Source organism: Camelus ferus, chromosome 20 (assembly GCF_009834535.1).
Source record: "Camelus ferus isolate YT-003-E chromosome 20, BCGSAC_Cfer_1.0, whole genome shotgun sequence".
In the NCBI taxonomy this organism is placed as follows: Eukaryota; Metazoa; Chordata; class Mammalia; order Artiodactyla; family Camelidae; genus Camelus; species Camelus ferus.
Genome location: NC_045715.1, coordinates 26024750 through 26047189, shown reverse-complemented (window position 1 = coordinate 26047189; position 22440 = coordinate 26024750). Strand labels below are relative to the sequence as shown.

At 38.9% G+C, this 22440-nt stretch overlaps 1 protein-coding gene across 1 annotated transcript in view; it reads right to left on the bottom strand.

The window, feature by feature from the left end:
* Positions 1–22440, bottom strand: part of DNAH8 (dynein axonemal heavy chain 8) — a 219412-nt gene that overhangs the window by 87172 nt on the left and 109800 nt on the right. The window contains 12 exon segments of the mRNA XM_032462995.1: positions 22–152; positions 2013–2135; positions 4006–4198; positions 5437–5456; positions 5458–5601; positions 9540–9602; positions 9604–9650; positions 13237–13450; positions 15433–15555; positions 16304–16438; positions 16905–17047; positions 21092–21329. Coding sequence (XP_032318886.1) covers positions 22–152; positions 2013–2135; positions 4006–4198; positions 5437–5456; positions 5458–5601; positions 9540–9602; positions 9604–9650; positions 13237–13450; positions 15433–15555; positions 16304–16438; positions 16905–17047; positions 21092–21329 — 1574 coding nt within the window.

Below are 22440 nucleotides of genomic sequence, written 5' to 3'. Positions count from 1 at the left end.
GCATATTTTACTTTATCTTACCTGGTTAGTGTTATCTGGAATATTTGATATCCAGCTATAAAAGAGGCCAATCTTGAAAGACTTTGCTTTCCCGAACCACCAACGCCCACCAGTAATGCATTTCCACATGATGTTCGAATTATTCGTGAGATCTGTTTTGAAATAAAATAGTATACATTTGAAAATAGAATTCAACTGTCTTGATTGGCTTGCAGTAAATGGGTCCAAGGTTTGACCATATGCTTCTAGACTACATTAGACTTTTTCCTTTTATGCAGAGAGTTTCATATTGATTTATTCAATTCCAATTCTTTCCTTGCCCATCTATATTTACATCATGAAAAAGAGAACAAATTGGCTTTCCTAGTTCCTGTTTCAAAACTATTTTCTGTGTGTGTGTGTGTGTGTGTGTAATTTTATTATTTTCAGACTCAACAGGTAATGGAGCTGCTCTTCCCAATCGGCAGAAAGTTTAGAATAATTTGCTTATTACCAACAGTCCAACATGCTGACTTCTGTAGACACCTAGTTCTACAACAAATAATACGTCTATCATATCTCTGCCAATGAAGATTTTTTTCAAAGTACCAAAAGTCTACTTCAAATGGGGGCAGGAAGACATTTGTAGGAAAAGACTTAGAGAAACAGCCTTTAGCCTTTTTAGCCTTGTGTTGCTCTTCTGTGGTTGATTCCCTCAGGGAGGATGAGGCTCAGACTGTGGTTCAATTCTTACACAAACCAATCGGAGATATTGCTAAAAAAAAGCTAACTTTTACATTACTACAAAGAATTTTTTTAATGCAAGTTTTACAGATGGCAGACACCTTGATATGTATCAATTCTATTTTAAATCAATTATATTTTTAAAATGTTAACCATTTGTGTGGTTTTGCACTTAGAACAGGGTCCAGGGCCCCAAGACCCAGCCACAGTGGGTACTCAATGATTACTTGTTGAACAGATGAATGTGAAACAGTCCTAGAACATCTGGAAATTCACCAGTTTTGCAGAAGACAATTGTATAATAAATACAGAGTTAACTGCCTCCTTTTTATGAAACCACTGTGAACGAAAAATACTGCAAACCACTTCAGTAAATAAAGAATGCTGAAGCCATCAAGTCATCAGCGGCTGCAGCCACCCACCAGTGGGGACAGGCCTGCAGCCCAGCCTCTGCAGCCACTCACAATGGTGCACCCTGAGGGGACTCAGATTCTAAGAAAAGACAGGATACTGGCCCCAGATAGCTAGATGCTTGTCAAAGGAATGAATTCAGTGAGCCCAAATGTTTGCCCCCTCCCATACATAGAAAAGCACTAAATTCTTGAACTTGAGATGCCTGGTTTTCTTTAGTCAACAAGTAAGCTTTTAATGTTCCAATTACCTGGTCTTTGTTGTAAAACTCCTAAATATCCTAGCTCCTCCCCTACCTCCTCGGAGCAGTCCCTCAGAACGATCTGAGAGGCTGTCATCCTGGCTCAAAGGGGTTCGAGTCCTCAGAAACGTCCGCCAAATAAAACATAACTCTCAACTTTTAGGCTGTGCACTTATTTCAGTCGACACCTCCCTACTCCCATGTTCTGACTTCCTGGAGAAACTCCTTTTTGATCTGTAAGCCAATCGTGAAACTGACATTCTTAAAAGCAACAACTTCTCCATGGAGAACAGGATTCCCATTATATCAAAATATAATTTGAGGAAAGGGGTTATTTTTTTCAGGGTTCTCCAGCTTACGTTCTAGGAAGGTTATAATCTTTAACTCAGAATGTCAAAAGCTCTGAACACAAACTTCATCAATTTGCCCTTGAAAAACATTTGCTGTTACACAGGTGGATTCAAACAAGGGGTTCCTGATTAAGCCTTTGTTTTGTGAGACAGTGTACTGAGTCAATCCACGAACTCTTCTATACACTACCTGATACTATAAATTTACTCTCTGAAAAAGTTTATCTGTGAAATTTATTAAGCTTCTATATGATCTATTTGTATCAGTGAATAGTCATAGTTAGAACCTTAATAAGATGAGTCATTGCATCTTTAAAAAACACCAGATCAAGAGATGTTCCTCTAATGATTTCATTGAACTGTCTCTGGTAGAATTGGAGTTTTTCAGACAGAAATTCAAAGGATGGTACCTATGGGTAGGGAGAGAGAGAGAAAAATAATATTTAAGATTCATAATTTAGGAAAGCAGCAATTGTAGAGATTTTCAAAAGTAATTCTCAATTTTCTTTTAACCTAATGGATTTCTAAAAATTTGTCATGAATTAGTTGACTTTTGGTTATTTCCATTTTCAGAGGCCTGAAATCTAACTGGTTGGTCTCCAATATGAAATCGTTCCTGAACTTTTCCTTCAAGAACCTCAGCACCAACTCCTATCCATGGTAATTAAGGTTGGAATATAACAAACACATTTCTCACTTTTTATTTCCTTCTTAATATTGCTTATGGAGCTTTAAAAATGCACAGAACCTTTACACTGTTTATGTAGTCAAATTATTCTGAAGTCAGTACTCACATATTGTGAAGGAAAAACCGGGCTGGTCTAACAAGATAACTCACAAGTCTAGGAATGTGAAGGAGAGGCTGGGCTGGGCTAACAAGATAACTCACAAGTCTAAGTATTGGAATACCGATCTGAGTTCTGCTAGACTAACTTGTAAATCTAGGCTAATTAGTGTTGGTTTGCTGTTCAGGTTTTTTGCTAGCCAGCTGAGTTTTCAAAGATACATATCTGGCTTTGGAATGTTGGTTTGCTGCCTCCCTGCCTCCACTTTTGTGATGATAATGCTGCTAAAGCTGTTCCATGCCTATTGGCCGAATACCCCAAGCTTGTACTTTACCCTATGAAACCTCATGCGCACGTCTTGGAGGTGCTCAGAGCTTCGGAGCAGAAGCCCTCTGAGCCCGCCAGCGTAATACATATGAGTACTCCAACCCTCCGAGTGGTGCTTGTTTCTTGACTGGCCTGTTGTTTCTGTAACAGTATTTGTTTGATAAACTGCTTCTCCCCATTTAATTCTTTGACCTACATGTGCTTCAGAATTACTGTGTTATGTGACTCTGTTTAAAAAATCTCTTTGGAGTCTTGTTTCAAGCTTCACTAAACCTGTACATTCATTTAGGGAAAATGATGTTTTGTCATTTAACCAAGTAAAGTTTTATCATGTTTATTCCTAGATATTTTACCGATTTGTTGCTGTTGAATGAAATAATTTCATGTTGTCTTTCCTATCTTGGGACTGTTGGCAAGAGGACAATCTTTTTCTGTAAAGGGCAAAGTAGTAAGTATTTTAGTCTTTGTGGCCCTTATAGCCTTGGTCACAGCTGTACAACTCCACCACTGTAGTGCAAAAGCAGTTACAGACAATGTAGCAACTAATGGGCTTGGCTGTGTTCCAATACTCAGGAACACTGAGATTTGAATTCTATATAATTTTCACATGTCACACAATATTATTACTCTTTTGATTTTTTTCCTACTCATTTAAAAATGTAAAAGCCCTTCTTCGCTCATGAATCTAACAAAAAACAGACAGTAGGCTGGATCTGGTCCATTGACTGCAACTTGCCAACTTCTAATACAGCAGGACATTACTCAGTTTTACATTTATATCATTCGTGCTCAGCTAACTGGACTCTTAGTAGTTGAAACAGATTTTAAATTCTCTTGGATTATATTGAGATAATCATATCATCTGCAAATAATGATACATTTTTTCCTCTCTGATAATTACATCTATTTTCTATTTGTCATTTTGTTTTATTGCCTAGAATGTTCAATGCAATATTAAATAATAGTAATAATTGTATGTATACTTATCTTACATCTGACTTTAATGGGATTGCTGCTAAATTTCATTGAAGTAACTATTTTACTTGGTATATGATGACATGAATCATAACAGAACTATCGTAGAAGTTAGGGCAACTCCATGGTGTGACTCTGGTGCAGGGAGAAATATCGAGTTAGGCGAGTAATCTAAAGAGCTGAAAATAAATACCAATTCATAGATTTTGGGCACTTCGAACACAGAGTCTTCAGGTTCATCACCAGTGGGTTCGGGCATCTCACGGAGAAAATCTACAAAATATGGTTCAGGGAGAATATATGATGCCACATCTGGGCTAATGTTTTCTTCAAGTGCATGAATAAGATGTGCATTAAACCACTGCTCATCATCAGGAGTTACAAATCTGAAACAGAAATACAGGATTAAAATTCAAAACAGGAAGGCATCTTTTCTAACTGAACAGTGGTTTCAACCTCTCTCCACCTCCTCTCACCCCCCATCCTGCACCTCCGTTACCTCATGACGTGGAAACGATACGTTCTGCCTTGTGACCAGAGGCAGTCATGACCCCATCCAAGAGAGTTATAGCACTGACAGTACCACTTATAAAAAACACTGACAAGGAGTCTCCCCTTGGCCAAACTTAGGCTCCTCTGAACCTGCTTCCCAACCAGAACTCAACTTCTGGACTTCCGTGTCCTTCTCTGCATCACCCAATTTTAGCAAGAACCCCTGTTAGATCGCTTTAGCCAGAGTCCTCTCTTACTCCTCTTATTTCCTCTTAGTAATTTCCCATCTACCAAACTTCCCCATTCTGTTCCTTAGTTATTTTAAATTCCCACTTTTTCCTTGCTGAATTCGGAGCTGAGCCCAATTTCTCACCCCTACTGCAAAACTCCATTGTACAGTCCCTGTACCCATCGCCAGAGTCCTCAAGAAAGCCTGAGCATCTTATTGTTTCAACAAGTGTCATGAATAATTTTTTTTTTTCTTTAACAATACAGATGAGTCCCTTGGGTGAGGTCAAGGTTCCCTAAAACTTGCAACAGAAAAGCAGAATCGACAGTCAGTAGTGGGTGAGCATCCTCCTTCTGGCTTTGTGGGCACACAGTATACGAGGGTCCTTTTCAGAGTTATAACATCAGAGGGGTAGGGAGGAAGGAGGGGGACTACCACTGGACAAGTACCCCCTATGGGAGACACTGTGGTAGGTCCCTTACAGCTCTGTCAGACCAGCATTACCATCTACATCTTACAGAGGAGGGAAAGGACGCTCAGAAAGATGACTGAGATTAAGTACAGATCTCACCATGCAAAAGAGCTCTCTCGCCATACAAAGCTCCAATTTTTTAGAAACTGTGCATAACTGAAACTTGCCTCTGAATGTTACCAATTCTCTGATAATGCGGTTATTTTAAAAAAAGGTCCTGTTGAAATACTACTCAAGTAAATTTGCAGACAGCTTTGTCTTTTTTTTTTAAGGTGACCAGCAGGTGGGAAATAACATCAATGCTTCACAAGTCCCAGAGCAATTTAAGATGATGCGCCTCATTCGACTTATTAGAGTAGACAATGCACGAATTATTCTAACAGTATAAACTACTTAGAGAATACATCAGAACCCAAGAGCTTAATATACACCTGTCTGCGATCACTCTGCTTGCACTCGTGTTTGAAAAGTGACAGGAGAACAGGAATCGAATCGCACTCCTCAGCTTTTATGGTTAACATTCCTTGCCAAATTCTGGAAAGATCTCGAAGATTGAAAATGTAATGAAACTTAGAAGGAGTGGGCAGCATCTTCACCTAGAGTTGGGGGAAAATGTAATATTCTCAATTTGCTTTCCAGGTAAGACTAAAAGCACAGCTGCTTTTTAGAACTGGTTTTCTTCACAAATCCAATTTTAAACAAAATAGGCTGAGTGAGTCGGCCAAGGCTAAGTTTATGTTTATGTCACAGTACTGATGGAGAAAACACATCATAGATAAACCAGCATAGAATTTAAAAGACACTAAGAACTTGAATTGGGTAGATTCAAGAAGGATGCAGCGGATGCAGATTCCACCTCTTGTTCTACCACTATTAGTTAGTTGGCTTTGAACAAACCACTGTCCCGAGTTCTCAAAAACTATGTGAGTTGTAGGAATAAGCATTTCTAATCACCATGAACCTCATTAGTGTATATGGAAATACGTCGTAACAAAAAACTGAATGTGAGCTGACAGTTAAGAACAATGAATGTTCACCTCTAAAGTCAACAATGACCATCGTCTATAGATTGCTTTTGATTAAGGTCCTGAGTGCATTTGGGTTTCCACAAGTATATTTGTTCATCATAATCTAGATTTCACTTAGGGATCCAAACTTAGTCAATATGCTTTCATATATCTGTTTATCTACAATAAATTGGCAGACAAGTCTGACATGCAGCTATAATTACTTGATGGTTTTTGTGGGGTTTGCTTGTTTGTTTGAACACTCATTTACTTATTTCTACCAACTTTTAGAATCCAAACAGGCAAAGCTATCACAGCAACACAGTGCACATTCTTATACAGAGAGGTACCAGTAAAGGGCTAAACCCGAGGTGTACTAGGTGTGGGGAGCACTGCTGGCCAAATGCAAAGATGGAAGCGACACCATCAGCATCTTTTGAAAGTGAAACAATGTCAACTCTGGAGGTACAAAGCAAACTCTCCACACGATTAATGCAGGAAAGCAAATGCTTTCTTTAGTTATCTATTCATGGAATATGCTCTTTCTATATTGAAAAAGTACCCTATTGAGTTTGTAGAGTAATTTCTACAGGCTAATTCACAGTGCAAGTTAAAAACAGCGGGTAGCAAGGGAAGACAGAATAAAGAGACATGTTATTTTAGCAATCACCTTTCAGTTTCCCCCCTTGCTCTCAGTTCCATTCCAAGCTAAAAATGTTCATACTACTCATCAAAATGTAAAGCATACACTTATATTACAAATATGCAAAAATAAAGGGATAAGGCAATGTGAATACTGTTTTTTCCCCCTATGCTGTAGAAGACTGTAGCTAGGACGGCAGCCTTTGGCAATTGAAGCAATCATTAAAGAGAAATAAGTTCTTTCTTTCCCTTTTCCTCTCACATATCAACCTGCTTCTTTCCTTCTCTTCCAATGATTCCTTTAATTTTTGTCAATTTCTTTCTTTTCTCACCTGCTTCTGTTTTAAAGCTACGTGAAAGAATATAAAGTGATATACAAGGCACGAATGGATTAAAAGAGTGCTCGATGAAAATGAGAAATTTGAAGAAAAGATACAAGGAAGGCTGCTTATTTGGGGATGGGGAGAGGAGGAAGATTCCTTCATTTTTTTATGACTGTTTCTGAGCACCTCCCACTGCTTTTACGAAGATTCCATGGTAAACAGGACAGCTAAATCTGGGACCTTCCACTGTAATGTGGGAGCCTGACAATAAACAGGAAACAAATATACTGATAAGTAAACAAGCACACAATAATGATAAAAGTCACGGTTAGAAAAAATAAAGTAAGGTCAGGAGACAGCTAATGCCTCTGACAGGGCCACAGGGAGGGATTTTAGAGAAAAACGATCTGAGAAAGCCCCTCTGAACGTAAGAAAAATGAGAATGAGTCAAACCGCACAGAATGGCCCAGAGACATGAAAACTCAGCGTGTTCAAGGAGCGGTGAGAAGGGGAGCACAGCTGGAGCAGAACGACGGGCTGGAAGCCGGGGGCGGGGGGTGGGGGCAGGTCCAGGTCCACGGGCCAGAGCCAGGCACTGTGTTTCCTTATAAGTGTAACTGGGAAACTACTGGTGGTTTTAAGGAGGAGTGATGATTTCTGCTGTACTTTTTAAAAAGCATTTTAGGACTGTGTAAAGAACAGATTCTAGGAGGGCAAGACGAAAGCAAGGAGACTGATTAAGTCACTGCATGGTCCAGAAGGCAGGAGATGGGAGGGTCTATGAGGGTGATCACAAGGAGATGGAAATAAGTCCTCAGCTTCGGGATATATTTGGAAAGCCTGGTTACTAAGACTTGCCGATGGATTGGATGTAGCGGGTGAGAGGTATGAATCAAGGATGGAGCCCCGTATTTTAGCCTGAGAAGCAGGATAACTGGCGTCACTGATATTAAGATACAAAAGTCTGAGGGAGGGTCATATTTAAGGATGTGTTAACTTTGAGATGGTTATTAGACATCAGAGTGGTGATGTCCATTAAGCTGTTTGAAACAAGTCTGGAGTCAGGCAGAGAGGCCCGGGATGGAGGTATTGACTTTGAAGCCATCAGCACAGAGATGGTGTTTAAAGCTGGATGAGACCACCTGGGTGAGAACAGAGGTAGAGACAAGGTCCTAGCATGGAGATCAGGTGCACTACAGTATTTAGAGGAGAGAAAGAAGAGTGGGGACTTAAAAAAAGGTAGCCAGTGAGGTAGAAAGAAAACTAAGAGCCTGAGGCCCCCTCTGAAGCCAAGTAAAGAAAATGTTTAGAGGGATCATTCATGTCAAATCCCGCTTAAGAGTTACATCAGAGGAAGAAGAAATCAACCTTTGGATTTGGCAAAACTGGTGACCTTGAGGAGAGCAGTGGAAACGACAACTTGTGCAAAACTGGTTTAAAAGGTAAAGAAAGGTGAGGAAGTGGAGCTGATAAATATTCATAAAACAAAAAAGCTCTGATGGAAAGTCACCAGGAAGGCCAAAGCTTTCCAGAAAAACACATCTGCAGGCACATTAAATTGAACAATAGCCCCACAGGAAAACAGATGGATCTTACCACAGAAAATCATCTCAGACACTCAGATCTTGCCATTCATTCTGGAGTTTCCTTAAGAGAGACAGAACAGCATGTGCAAAGGCCCCGTGTTGGCAGGGAGCAGGCCCCATGCAAGGAACTGATCATAAGAAACACCCAATTCCTCTTCTGGTAATTCTGCACCTTCAGGTCCCCTAGTCCACTCTGGAATCTGAAAGTCTGGCACACTCAGGAAACCTAGGATTCCCCAAGACACAAGCTTCTGCCCAGATGTGTGACTGGCCTGATGAGTGTATACTGAACTACGACGACTAACCCTTATCGCATTCACCATTTTTTAGCAAATATATCCACCTTGGGATTTTTTGTTTGCTTGTCTTCTCTCAGACGTACCCTTAACTGCTTTTTCATGAGTCTGCCTTCAGTCTGGTGACAGCTTGCTTGCTGAGTTTTACTTTGGGCACTGACCTGTGTACTAAAATGCAGCCTATTTTGTTGAATATACCCTATTTTACTAATTCACACTCCACCCCAGAGAAACCCCAAGTTAGACTTAAAGTCGTGGTTAGCTAAGAATATGTGGAAATCCATGTATGTATGTTCACTCAGCCAGCGAACATTTGAGTGTCTGAAATAGTTTGGTTGTCTGGCGCGGGGAGGGGGAGACAGACATACAAAGAGTTACAAATCACAGTAACAAGGGGAAAAGCAGTGTTCTCATTTCAGCAAAATTCTACTTTATCTTGGATGTCGTGTCTGGTTTCCAGTAATATCTCATACATATGGAAGGCATCAGTCAGTCAGAATATTCGCTCCCTGGAAGGAGAAGGTGTCATAAATCTATTTGAGCACCTAATTTGTCTTTTCCGGAAAAACATTACTACCCATGATGTGATGATAACTTCGTGAGCCATGAGGTGAGGACTAGGCTGAATAATAGTTGACTTTTTTTTTTTCCCTGATTACTGACAACAGACGATTCTGTACCTTAGTCCACTGCCACAGCACTCTGCCTGCTGAGACTAAATTCACAATCATCTCACATATCTCCTGGTTTGAACTTTCTGCAAGGATCAAAATACCCACAGCCAATAATTCCTGAAAAATAAACAAGATTGAAGGTACGAGCTTACTAAAAGATCACAAGGTACATGTTTATCCCAGTGAATAAATGATTACAAGACTGACTCAGCTAGGTGATGTTAAGAACTTCTCTCAGGGAATCAGCTAAGACTGGGAGTTCAGCAGTGGGGCCAGCAAAGCTCAGTAGGCAGTGATAAGCATTTTATATGTATTAACTCCTTTAATCCTTCCAACATCCTATGAGAAAGAATCTGAGGTAGATGTTATTATTACTCCCATTTTACTTATTTATTTTTATTGCAGTATAGTTGACATACCATATTATTGTATTTTCAGGAGTGCAACACAGTGATTCAACATTTAAATGCAGCATGAAATGATCACTATGGTAAGTCTAATAACCATCTGCCACCAAGCAAACTGTTACAGTGTTACTGACTATATTCCTTATTCTGTATATTAGATCCCTGTGACTTATTTATTTTATAACTGGATGTTTATACTTCTTAATCCCCTGCACCTATTTCACTCAATCTGCCCTTTCTCCTCCCCTCTGGCAACCACTAGTTTGTTCTCTGTGTCTGTGAGTCTGTTTCTATTTTGTTTGTTCGTTTGTTTTGTTTTCCAGATTCAATATGTAAGTGAGGTCATAGGTAGCTGTCCTTCCCTGAGTTAACTTGCCATTTGCAACAACACGGGTGGACACAGAGGGTATTATTATTCCCATTTTAATATGAGTCTAGTAAGTTGCCCAAGGTCATGCATCTTGTGTGTGGGCAAATCTGAGGTCTGGACCCAGGCAGCCTGGCTCTGGCTAAAACGGCCTTCACTCCGAAGAGTACAAGGGCTGGAAAAGAACTTAGAGGCTACTTCCTCATCTCACAGATAAGCAGACCAGGCCCACACAGGGAAAGCAACATGTTCAAGGTCAGGTGGACTGGCTGTTGATAGAAGTGGAATCAGGACCCCCACCTCCTGACCTGGAGTCATTCAATACCCTGGTTCCCAGGGTACAACCAGCACAGTGAGAGCTGACACAATCACCCCAGGAAGGGCTGGGGTGTAGGGTTACAGAATGTTCTTCAAGTCTCAAAATGTTTTTGGTGTTAGATGGCAAAAATAGATTTACTCTACGTTGCTCCAGCGAGATTACGTGTTGCGTTCTGAACTTGGTATTTTCAGAGGCAGATGAGTATGAATATCCGCTCAAAGAACACGGCAGGTTTATGAAGGGTGGAGCAGCTGAAGAAACTGGGCTTCATTCACACAGGAGATGAGTAGCCTGAGGGGGACAGAAAATTGTCCTCCAAAGTTGTGGCCGGTTTTGCTGGATGCCCTTTTGCATCCTGAAATCCTATGATTCTAGATCTCCAGCTTCCTATGGGACAGAGGTGCTACCTGAGAAGCATGGGATCAGAGTTGGCATCACACCTCTGCCACGCGCTAGCTAAATGGCCTCAATCAGACACTTATTTCACTTCTCTGAGCCTCAGCTTCTAGTTTGTTTCCATATTTAATTTTCAATATTAATCATATCAAAGAGTATTTAAGGGGGGAGGGTATAGCTCAGTGGTAGAGTACATGCTTGGCATGCACGAGGTCATGGGTTCAATCCCCAGTACCTCCATTAAATAAAATAATAAATAAATAAACATAATTACCTACCCCCCCAATAGGAAACCTAATAATCTTATAACTGCATTAAAAGAAATTAAATAATTTTTAAAAAGAATATTTAAAATAATTTAACAAAAAGCAAACACCCCAGTACGAACCACTAGACTGAGAAACACAACACTGCCCCAGTGCATCCAATCCCTTCCTTCCTCCGGAGGTAGCCTCTGCTCTCACTTGGTGAGAATCAGAAACTCGCTGGTCTAGAGAAAAGCTTTGCCACTTAGGTTCTTGAACTTTAACCTTTTTCTTTTAACTTTTTGAAATTTAACAGAATCGTGCTATATATCCTCTGTGATTTGCTTTTTCCACTCAACATGGTATTTCTGAGCTCCACCCACGCTGAAGCATGAGCTAGGTTTGTTCACACTCACTGCTGCACAGCGTTACACTGTGCGCCTCTGCCACAATTCACTTATCCAATTTTACTGTCAATACATATTTGGGTTGTTGCAAGGTTTTGGCTGCGGTGAACCCCATTCTATGAACCTTCTTGTATTAAGTCTTCTGGCGCACCTGTGCAAATCAGCTCCAGGTGGATTGAGGACCCAAATACGGAAGGCAAAACTACATGCTGTTTGAGGAACGCTTAGGCGAGTATCTATACGGCCTCCTGGTAGGAAAGGACTCCTTCAGTAAGACTCACAACCATAAAGGAAGTAAATGAACTGGTTTATACTTTGAAGTGGAACTGCCGTGGGTGTGCATATGTTCTACTGCCAATAATAATGTCTAGTCATTATCCAAAGGCCTGTAGCAATTTATACTCCCACCAGCAGGGGGAGGGTCTCAGTTGCTTCACATTCTCACCAATGCTTGCTTTTTGTTTTGGGTTTTTTTTTTTTTGGTCAGAATTTTCCCATTTTTGCAAATCTAGTGGGTACAAAATGGGTTTTCCCTGATGTTTTAAATTTGCATAATCCTGAATTCTAATGTTTATCATCTTTATATTTGTTTATTAGTCATTTGGTTTCCTCTTAAAGTACCCGGTTTTTTGTCCATTTTTGTATTAGGATGTTTGCTTTTCTCTCATTGATCCATTGGATTTCTTGAAGTATTCCGATTACTAATTTTTTTGCTTTGTTACATGTGTTAAAATTTTTTTTTCCACTTTGGACTTGTCTATTTTTACTTTTTTAATGTTGCTTTCTGAGTGAACAGAAGCTCTTAATTTTAATGTAGTCAAATTTGTCATTTTCTTCCTTTATGGACTATGCTTTCTGCAGTTCATTTTAAGTTCTTTCTTACCCAGAGGTCATTCAGATATTTTCCCATATTTCCTTCCAAACGTTTTATAGCTTTGCCTTCCATATTTAAATCTTTAATCTCTCTGTATTGATTTTATGCTTGGTGTGAGGTAGGGGTCCAAGTTCAATTATTTTCACCTAAGAATTTCTAAATATCCCAGTACCATTTATTGAAAGACTGATTTTCCCTTCTGCTCTACAGTACTTGCTGTGTCAAACAATTAATGACCATATATGCATGCGTCAGTTTCTCTTGTAAGTCTTCAGTACATAATTTTAATGGAACAGTTTATGTGAACCTAAATTTGGTGTCAAAAGTATCATTTTCATCAGCATATCAAAGTGCTAATTTGACTTGATAAATCATATTGTTAACCTATGACTGATTTATTGTCATTCATTAGCCCAAATTTCTTAGATTAATCATGTCAAAACCAAAACACCAAAGTCTGCTTACCTCTAAAGCCAACCTTCAACCAAACTATTTCTAAATACTCCTGATCTTAAAATAGGCTATAAACATGAACCTTTGTGTATTTACTCCCTGGTACTTAGCTCTTCATTCCAGATACTTAGTCCCTACTTCAGACAGAGCCTTTTTTATCTCTTAAATAAGGTTTTGCATGGTTTATGTCCATTAAATAATGCAATAAAAAATTAAATCCCAAGAATGGTCATACCAAAAATTTTGTCTATTGAAGCATTTGAAGGCAACGTGCAATTAAACACAGTGAATTGTCTCTTTAAACGTTGTGGAATATCGTTTCGACCACCTCCAGGGTGGATCATTGCTGCTATGAGCTGTACATCAACAATCGTAGTGAAATCTCCCGGCTTATCCAAGCTGTACATTCCTTCCATTTCCATCATTTGTCGCACAATCTCGTTAGTTATCTGAAAGTTTAAACAATAATACTTCAGTAACATTATCCCTAAAATTTTCCTCCATAGCTCCTATAACATAGTACAGGTGACATTAGAACAAAATGCTCAGCTCTCATAAGTGAAGTATTTGTGAATGCTGACTATCACCTTCAAGGCAATTTGACTTAAATGGTACCACCCATGAACTCTAAACCATAAGTTAAAAATGTCTGGTGCAAATCCCATGTCCTCTTCACAACACTGATAAGTTTAGATAGAAGAATTGTAGAATATTTGGTACAGTTACGAGACCACTCAGAGTTACAAGTTTTACTATAGGTATCTTCCACACTCAACATTCAACTCTTCAAAATATCTTAAATCACATGTGGGATAGTTTTACACCTGAATGTTTTGGTTTTGGGTTTTACATCCTCAGCTTTCTTCTCTGTAACCTCTGCCACTGCTAACATTCTTTCTTTATTGAAAATATTTCCTCTCTTGGTTATAGAGGCTCAGTTCTTGCCAGGCTCATCCCATGACTCTGGATCATTTCCCAGGCCACTCTTTCTCCAGCCATCCCTCAACTGCAGCTGTTTAATGGGCTCTCTTCTCTTCTGTTTCAGGCGATGCCATCTCAACTCTATACCCTAAGAATCTCAACTCTGTAACCAGAGCTTCAGACTCCCGTCTCAACTCCACACCTGTATACATCTATTGATAAGACAAGTCATGTAGGACATTACTGCATGAATAAGTAATTCAGACGGGGCAGAAGACACAATCACTGGAGGAGACAAGTTTGAGGAACTAAGACGCCAAGATCATGTATGTAAATACTGGCTGGCATCCTCGAGAACTATGACAAGCAGGACTGGCTGCATCATTTTTGGGGCCTAGGACAAAATGAAAATGCAAGTGTCTGTGTTCAAAAAGTATTATTAAGAATTTCAAGACTGTGACAGCAGAGTGTGAAACCATGTGCAAGGCCTTTTGAAGGGCGAGTCCCTGTGGATGGCACAGCGTGCACACCATGAAGCTGGCCCTGGTGACTGGGGCAGCACTGGAGAGAGTGACAGTGATCCGGCGACTGATATCTTCAGGGAAGGAGGGGAAAGTGACCTGAGGGTCCAAGATGACTGCAAGAGCATGTGGGGTATGAGGTCAGACTGACAGGTTTCCAGGGAAGAGAGCAATGAGAATCGAGAAGGCCACCTCCCTCGCCTCCAGGTAGAAGTCTGCAAAGAAAGCAGCATCCTGGCTTTCCATTACAGCAGAAGGGTGAGGGAACGCTCAGAGAAGAAGGTGCATTCACAGGGAATTCTGTGGATGAACTGTGGCTTCCATGGGCACACAGGAAGTTTTCAGGAGCAGGGAGAGTAGGAGATGGGGTCAAAGAAAGGCCACCCAGAACTGCTGGGGATTAGTCTCAGGGTGAGCATGGCCCTGGGAGTCCTGACCTCCTGATGATGTCTGAGGTGAACTGGGTTAGAGGGCGGGAGGGACAGGATAGGTCCCGGTGGAGTCCAGGAAGATGCTGTAGATGAGACAGTGGCCGGGGTGGGAGGAGGTGTTAGGGATCCCACCAGGAACATGTAGAACCCTGACCGTATCAGTGAGGTCCCCTAAGGGGAGTGAGTTGGGGTTGACAGATGACCACACCTGGGAGAGTGGTGTGTGGCAAGGTTATTTAAAAAAAAAAAAAGTTTTCTAACATGAGGTACTCTTGGCAGAGAGTATGTAGAGTGAGAAATGAGAAAGCAGAGAGAAAATCCTGGGGAAGGGAAGAAAGAAGTCAGAAAGCACATGGAAATCAAGCAGCCAGAGAGACAGAAGGGCATGTTGGGGAAAAGCATACAGGGATTTCAAGGAGTGATGTCATTTATAACCAAGAAGTCAAAAAAGACTGAGAATTGTGACTAGACTTAATATGGTGACGGTCATAGACCTTTTCACACGTGTAACTAAGAATACTGATTAAATATCATCTATATGTGATATTTCAGTCATACCTGATCTCCCCACTCATTAATCACAGGCATATTAATATCATCAATAAATATAGTCATTTTTCTGCCTCCAGGTGGCCCGTACGTGCTTCCCATCCGCTTATCCACATAGCTTTCAACTGTTCGCTAGAGAAAAGGAAATGGTTTGTCTTGTGCATTAGATTTCAATCCGTTTCTAAAAATGATGAGTGTGCTTTTCAGAGTAGAATATAATTTACTTATTTATTTACTATGTGTAATTATTATTATTAAAATAAATACTGTGAAGTTTTACAAAAAGTAAGTTACTGGAATGTTAATCATTGATTCATATTAAAAGACACTCCAAAATTCTGCTTCAGCCTCAATAGGAGGCCACAATATGCTATTTGGATTTGGCTTCAGTGTCAGCCTTAGGAAGGTTAAATAGCTGAATGTTAACCGCAGCACCATTTCTTCTGAGGTATCTGTACAGTCAGCCCTTCATATCCATGGGCTCTAACCACCTTTCATAAAAAATATTTGGAAAAAAACTTCCAGAAAGTTCCAAAAAGCAAAACTTAAACTTGCCTCACACTGGCAAGTATTTACGTAGCACTTACCTTGTATTTACAACTATCTATGTAGTTACATTATATCAGGCTTTATAAGTAATCTAGACATGATTTAAAGTATACAGGAGGATGCACACAGGTTATATGCAAACACTACCCATTTTATGTAAGGGACTAGAGCACCCACAGATTTCGGTACCCGCAGGGGTCCTGGAACCAATCCCCCACGGAGACTGAGGGACAACTGTGTACGTCAATGTTTTAGTTGTATACACATTTTATTGTACCCACCACTGAATATATTCAATATGTTAATGACTACAGCAAGTGCTGAGCTTTACCTGGAACATCATTGGTTCTGTGGCAGATGAAAAGTTCAGACTTTTAGATAACTGTACTTCGGGATCATATTTTTTCAAATAGGCCTTAATCATTACAGTTTTTGCAGTTCCCTGTTCTCCTGTGAGTAAGACAGCCTGCAATCATAGAATAATCATGTTAAAAGGTACTATAAAACATTGTTTTAAATATAATAAGGTGCTAGTAGCCATTCTTTCATTCTATAAATTAATACAATTATTTTTAATTCCTTTTAAGAATTAGACCTGTATTACAATAAATCCTAGTTGAATTAAAGGTTTAAGTGCAAAGTGTATGCTATGAAAGTGCTGGAAGAAAATGTGGGTGAGTATTTATTTGACCATGGGAAGAACTTTCTAAGCAGATACCACCTTTCTTAGCAAGCTGGAAGTCAGCAGTTCAGGGAAGACTGAGTTGGAAAGTATCCTGCCTGGGACCTAGAGTTCATTTGTCAAACAGGTTTCCCTGAAATGACACTATCTCCAGTCCCTTGTACTGCAATTTAATTTTTCTATTTGTAGTTGTGAAAATGGATGTGTTTCATATGTGGTTTACAATCATCTAAGAAACTATTAAACTTACTTTATATTGTTTTGCAATGGTGTCTATCAAAAAATTTGTTCTGACATTGTCAACATTTGGAACCAAAATTGATGAATATTCTGGAATACTGTCAGTTGGATAATAATATGGCTGAAGTTTCTTATTCCAATGCTCCCAATCACCTATACAATAATTAAAATTGATCTTAATGAAACTTCATTCTTTGAAAGTTATCACAGAAGAAAAAAATACAAGTGCTATAAACAATCAACAGAAATATGCACACATTTAAAATATTTCCATAAAACACATTAACATATCTGCTTATCTAATGTACGTGTCATTTGATAACTTAAATTTGTTTTTGCCTCTTTACAAAGTCAGTTTTAAATTGCTAATTACTTATCTAGAGAGATCTGGCCCGAAATGGAATTAAAACCAATGACATGCTCCGTATCTAGTAGGAAAGCCACATCAACTGAAAGGATGAGACTCGACATAGGACATTTGCCATGAGAAATGGTAAAAATAAACCAGGTCCTGAAACTAGTGTAATAGAGTGTCCAGATTCCTGACTTACAGTAACTACTACTTTACTGACTGAAATTATTGTTATACTAATTATTGTAACTGCATTTCATCAACTCCTAGAAAAATATTTCATCTACATTTTAGCATCTCTGGAATGCACCTTTCAATCTATGATGTCTCAGAACTGCTGTTGACTATGCAAACTTGATCAGACATGTTCATACTGTTGCCATTTAGACGGAATCACTTGCATTGTTGGTATTGCATTCTTGAGTTTAACTGCCATTTTAAATGTCTTCCAAAAGATTACACTATGATTTAGAATTGTACCAAAAAAGTTACCATGCACACAGAATGCAGGGAAAGAGAGCAGAGAAGCACACAGTAGCAAAGCAAATATTCACTGTTGGAGGAATAACCTCAACTTCAACTTTCCTTGCAAATTACGAAGTCATATGGTAAGTGTATGTTTAACTTTTAGGAAACTGCCAAACTGTTTTCCACAGTGGCTGTATATTGTGTACCATTGTGTAGTTTCCAAAGTGGCTATATCATTGTGTAGCATGTGAGAGCTCCAGCTGTCCCACATCCTTGCCAATATTTGGTATCATTAACCTTTTAATTTTTGCCATTAAATTAATTATTCTAGTGGCAGTGTAATTTTAATCTGCATTTCCCTGATGACCAATGGTGGTGAATATCTTTTCATGTGCTTTTTTTCACCACTCATAAATCTTTTGGGGGAAGCATCTATATAAATTTGTTGCCCATTTAAAAATTTTGGATTGGCTGCCTACTTGTTATTACTGAATGCAAGAGTTCTTTCTGTATTGTGGATAAAATTCCTTTTATCAGATATGTATTTTCAAATATTTCTTCACATTCTGTGGCTGGAATGGGACCTTTTATTTTCACAGTTTTAAAAAGATTTTAATTTTAATGAAAGCAGGTCATGTGAGTACTCCAACATTTAAAAAATTTGATTTGGTTATTCTAAGTCCTTTGCACTTCCATAAAATTTTATAGTTTATTTCTAAATTTCAACTTAAAAAGACTGTTGGGATTTTTACTATGACTGCGCTGAATCTACAGATCAATTCAGAGAAAAAAAATCTTAACAGTGTTGAGTTTCCAGATTTACAAACATGATTTATCTTTCCATTTATTCAGGGCTCCTTTAATTTTTCTCAGCTGTTCTGTAGTTGTCAGTATACAGATCTTACACATATTTTGTTAAATTTATCCCTACACATTTCTTTTTGTGGATGCTATTTTAAATGGTATATTAAAATTTCAATTTCCAATTCTTTGTTGTGGGCATACAGAAATATAACTTATTATTATATATTGTACTTTCATTCTGTGACTTTGCTAAACTCATTTACTAGTTCTAATAATTTTTTCAAGGATGGGTTATATCACCTGCAAATAAAGAGAGGTTTACTTGTTCTTTTTAAACTATAGATATTTTGTTTGCTTGTGCATTTATTTACTTACTGCCTTATTGCACTGGCTAGAACCTCCAGTATAATGTTGATTAGAAGTGTGAGAAAGAATATTCTTGTCTTGTTTCTGATCTTGAGAAGGAAGTATTCAGTCTTTCATCACTGAGTATAAAGTCAGCTTTTTTTGTAGATGTTCTTTACCAGAATGATAAAGTTCCTATTACTAGTGTACTGAGAATTTCATCATGAAAGGATATTGTCAGATGCTCTTTTTGTACCTATTCAATTAGATGACTATATAGTTTATTTGGTTTTTAGTTTATTAATATGGTGAATTTTATTAACCAATTTTTAAATGTTAATCCAACCTTCCATCCCTAGAATAAATGCCCACTGGGACTTAATATGTTATCCTTTTTACACACTATTAGATTTAATTTGTTAAAATTGTATTGAGAAATGTGTGTCAATATTCCTGAGGGATAATGGTCTATAGTTTTCTTTTCTTGTAACGTCTTCTCTGTGTTTGGTATCAGGATAATACCGTCCTTATAAAGTGGGATGGGAAGTATTTCTTTCTTACATTTTATACATTTTGGAAGGGTTTATGTAGAATTGGTATTATTTCTTCCTTAAGTATTTGGTACAATTCAGTGGTGAAGTCATCTGGGCCTGGAATTTCCTTTGTGGGAAGGTTTTAAACTATAAATCAAAAAATTTTAGTAGAGATGGGGATATTTAAGATATCTATTTCTTCTAAATGAGGTTTGGTTGTTTGTGTCTTTCACAGAATTTATCCATTTCATCTGCGCTGTCAAATGTATTTTTATGACATTGTTTCTAATATTCTGTTCTTACTTTTTAATGTCTGTAGGGTCTTTAGTAATGTTCCCTCTTTCATTCTGGACCATGGTAATTTATGTCTTCTCTTTTTTTCCCTGATATCTCGGGTAAGGGATTTATCAATTTTATTGATCTTTTCAAAGAACTGTCTTTTGTTTGGCTTTGGATTCTAAAAGAATTCATATCTAGATTTAAGGATGCATTTAATTGTTAGTTTGCATTTTGAGTTAGAGCTCCCTTTTATCATTCCAAATCTTTAACAACATCTAATCACATGCTGTAGAATTACTGGTCACTCTGGTTAAACATGGTCAGCTGAAAAAAATATATTTACCTCAGTATCTTTATAAAAGCCCTTTAAAACACAGACTTTCACTTCATCCCCATTTTCAGAATGATTCTCCTCCCCTCAAATGTGCCACGTCCCTCAAGTCTAGGCAAACCTAGGTTTCACATTCTCTAAACAGTAATACTTCAGTCTCTGGCCCGTGTGAGGTAGATGCTGTTGTCCAGCTCTGGAACAACCCTGAGGTCTGTTTCTTAAAAGACTCACAAGCAGCCCTCTGGTTTTCACCTCCACCTCCACCCCAGTTCCCACTGCCTGAGCCCTTCAAAGTTTCTCTTCGTCCTGCCGATTTAGGATTTACTTTGCCCAGTGTGCTAAACTGACTGCCACTTATCTTTCTGCTTTCTTGATTTCAAAATGTTGTTGACGCTGTTTATCTTTTTTTTTTTAATTTATGCATTAAAACAGCAACAAAAATGCCTTTGCTGTTTTGGGGTTTCAGGACAAAGCAAAGTTAAGTATAGTATTTCGGAAGCACGATTTCTTCTTCTCCGGGGCTTAGAAGAATTGGGAGGTAGGCTCTGGATAAAGGCACCAAGCTCTAGGGCATTTCTTTTAGGGAGAGGTGAGCTGGGCCCTGCCGCACATGGGAAGCCGGGGGGCTGAGGTGACAGCTCTGGACTTTGCCAGGTCTGCTGTGTGTAAGTGGGACCCCATCTGCTTGGTTCACTCTCTACTTTTTCCGACATTTCCAACAGAGAAGTTGTCAGACAAGTCTGTCATGTGCTGATATCACCATGCTCTGCATCATGAAGAATCTGTGTTCTCTACACTGCTACCCTTCCTCTTCAAATATCAGAGAACAGATGATGTAAGAGGTACTGCTCCCTTACTTACTTACACCTCTGCAAAAGGAGAAGTCAAGAGTCTCTTTTACAGTTTCCAGCACAGCCAATATGCAAAACCCTACTATTCTTTGCATATATGCCCTTTAAAAATGGTATTAGCGATTACATTATTCATGATTGGTTTAATATTTCCCCAGAGAAGAGTTTATGGAAGTTTATATTTTTCTCATAAAAAAATGTCATTTCATTTCAGGTATAAGTCACTGTGCTTACCATAATCGGTAACATAAAACTCATACATGGTTTGATTCGTGCCCTTAGGTATTTCTGGTAAGTTTAACTTGCTTTCGTGATTTCGTAAAAAGGCTTCAAGCTTGTCTCTGCTTTCCAATTCCAGAAGGGCTCCTAAACTCCACATTAGACCGAACACAAATAACTTATGAAGATGTTCGACACATGAAATGCCACCTTCTTCTTTGGAGGGAATTAACCCTTCCAGAAGATTGAGAGACTGAAAATATTTAAAGTACCATAAAATAAATATTTAGATTTTCTTAAATAAACATTTTAAAATGATAAATTTAAAAGAAGGAAAGAAAGAGAGAAGAAAATAAATCCATCTCCAGATACTGCTTGATCAGTGTCCTACAGCCAACAGCATTTAGAAGAGAGGCCATCCTGCTGTAGGCCGGCTGCATGGTCTAACAGGAAGGACCCCAAGATGGGAGTCTGGAGGTTTCTATCCCCAACTCATGCCACTAACCTCTTCGAGTCTCAGTTTCCTGATTTGAAAAGCAAAAGACCTAGACTAGATGTTTCCTAAAATAGTTTCTGGTTCTAAAATTTGGTTACTCCAAATTTTCTAGATCAAAGATTTTATTTATTTTTAACATGCTGCAAGGCTCAGCAAAAAAAAAGTTTTACTGAAACATAGTCACATTCGTTGTGTCTGGCCACTTCTGCAATACCACAGCAGAGCTCAGGGGCTGTGACAGAGAGCTGTGCAAAGCCTAAAATATTTACTATCTGCCCTTTAAGAAAAAGTGTGCTGACCCCACATGGCATCAGAAAGAAATGTATCAACAGTAAGACACTCTCCGTCTTTCAAAGCAAAATTATTTCAAGATAAGATGTTCACTTTTATTTGGGCCTCATGTATTATTTGTAACACACCCACCCTCCCTGACTGATGTCCCTCACACCAAGACAGAATCAAAGCACTAGAATGGATAATGAGTGACCACCATAGCCTAGAATCAGGAGAGCCTTCGAAAATCTATGATTAGTTCTGTTTCTTCCAAAGACTAATAAGGAAAACCGAGTAGTGGCGGAGTCAGGGTGGGGAGAATAATGCTACAAACCACTAGGAGAATTGTTTCAAGGTTTCCCTACCTGATATATACTAAGTCTGCAAAGCCAAGATTGCCACCCAAGTTTTCCCGCTTGCCACCAGCTCCTTGTTGTGGTTTTCTACAGAACTGCCAGTTTTATTTATTTGTTTTGTCTACTCTCATTGTTGGACACACTTTCTGGGAAGGTTACTAAGCTTGACAGTGGGAAAGACAGTTCATTCCTCTTCCCCTAACAACACCGCCCTGGGAGGTGAAACTCATGTAAAGGTG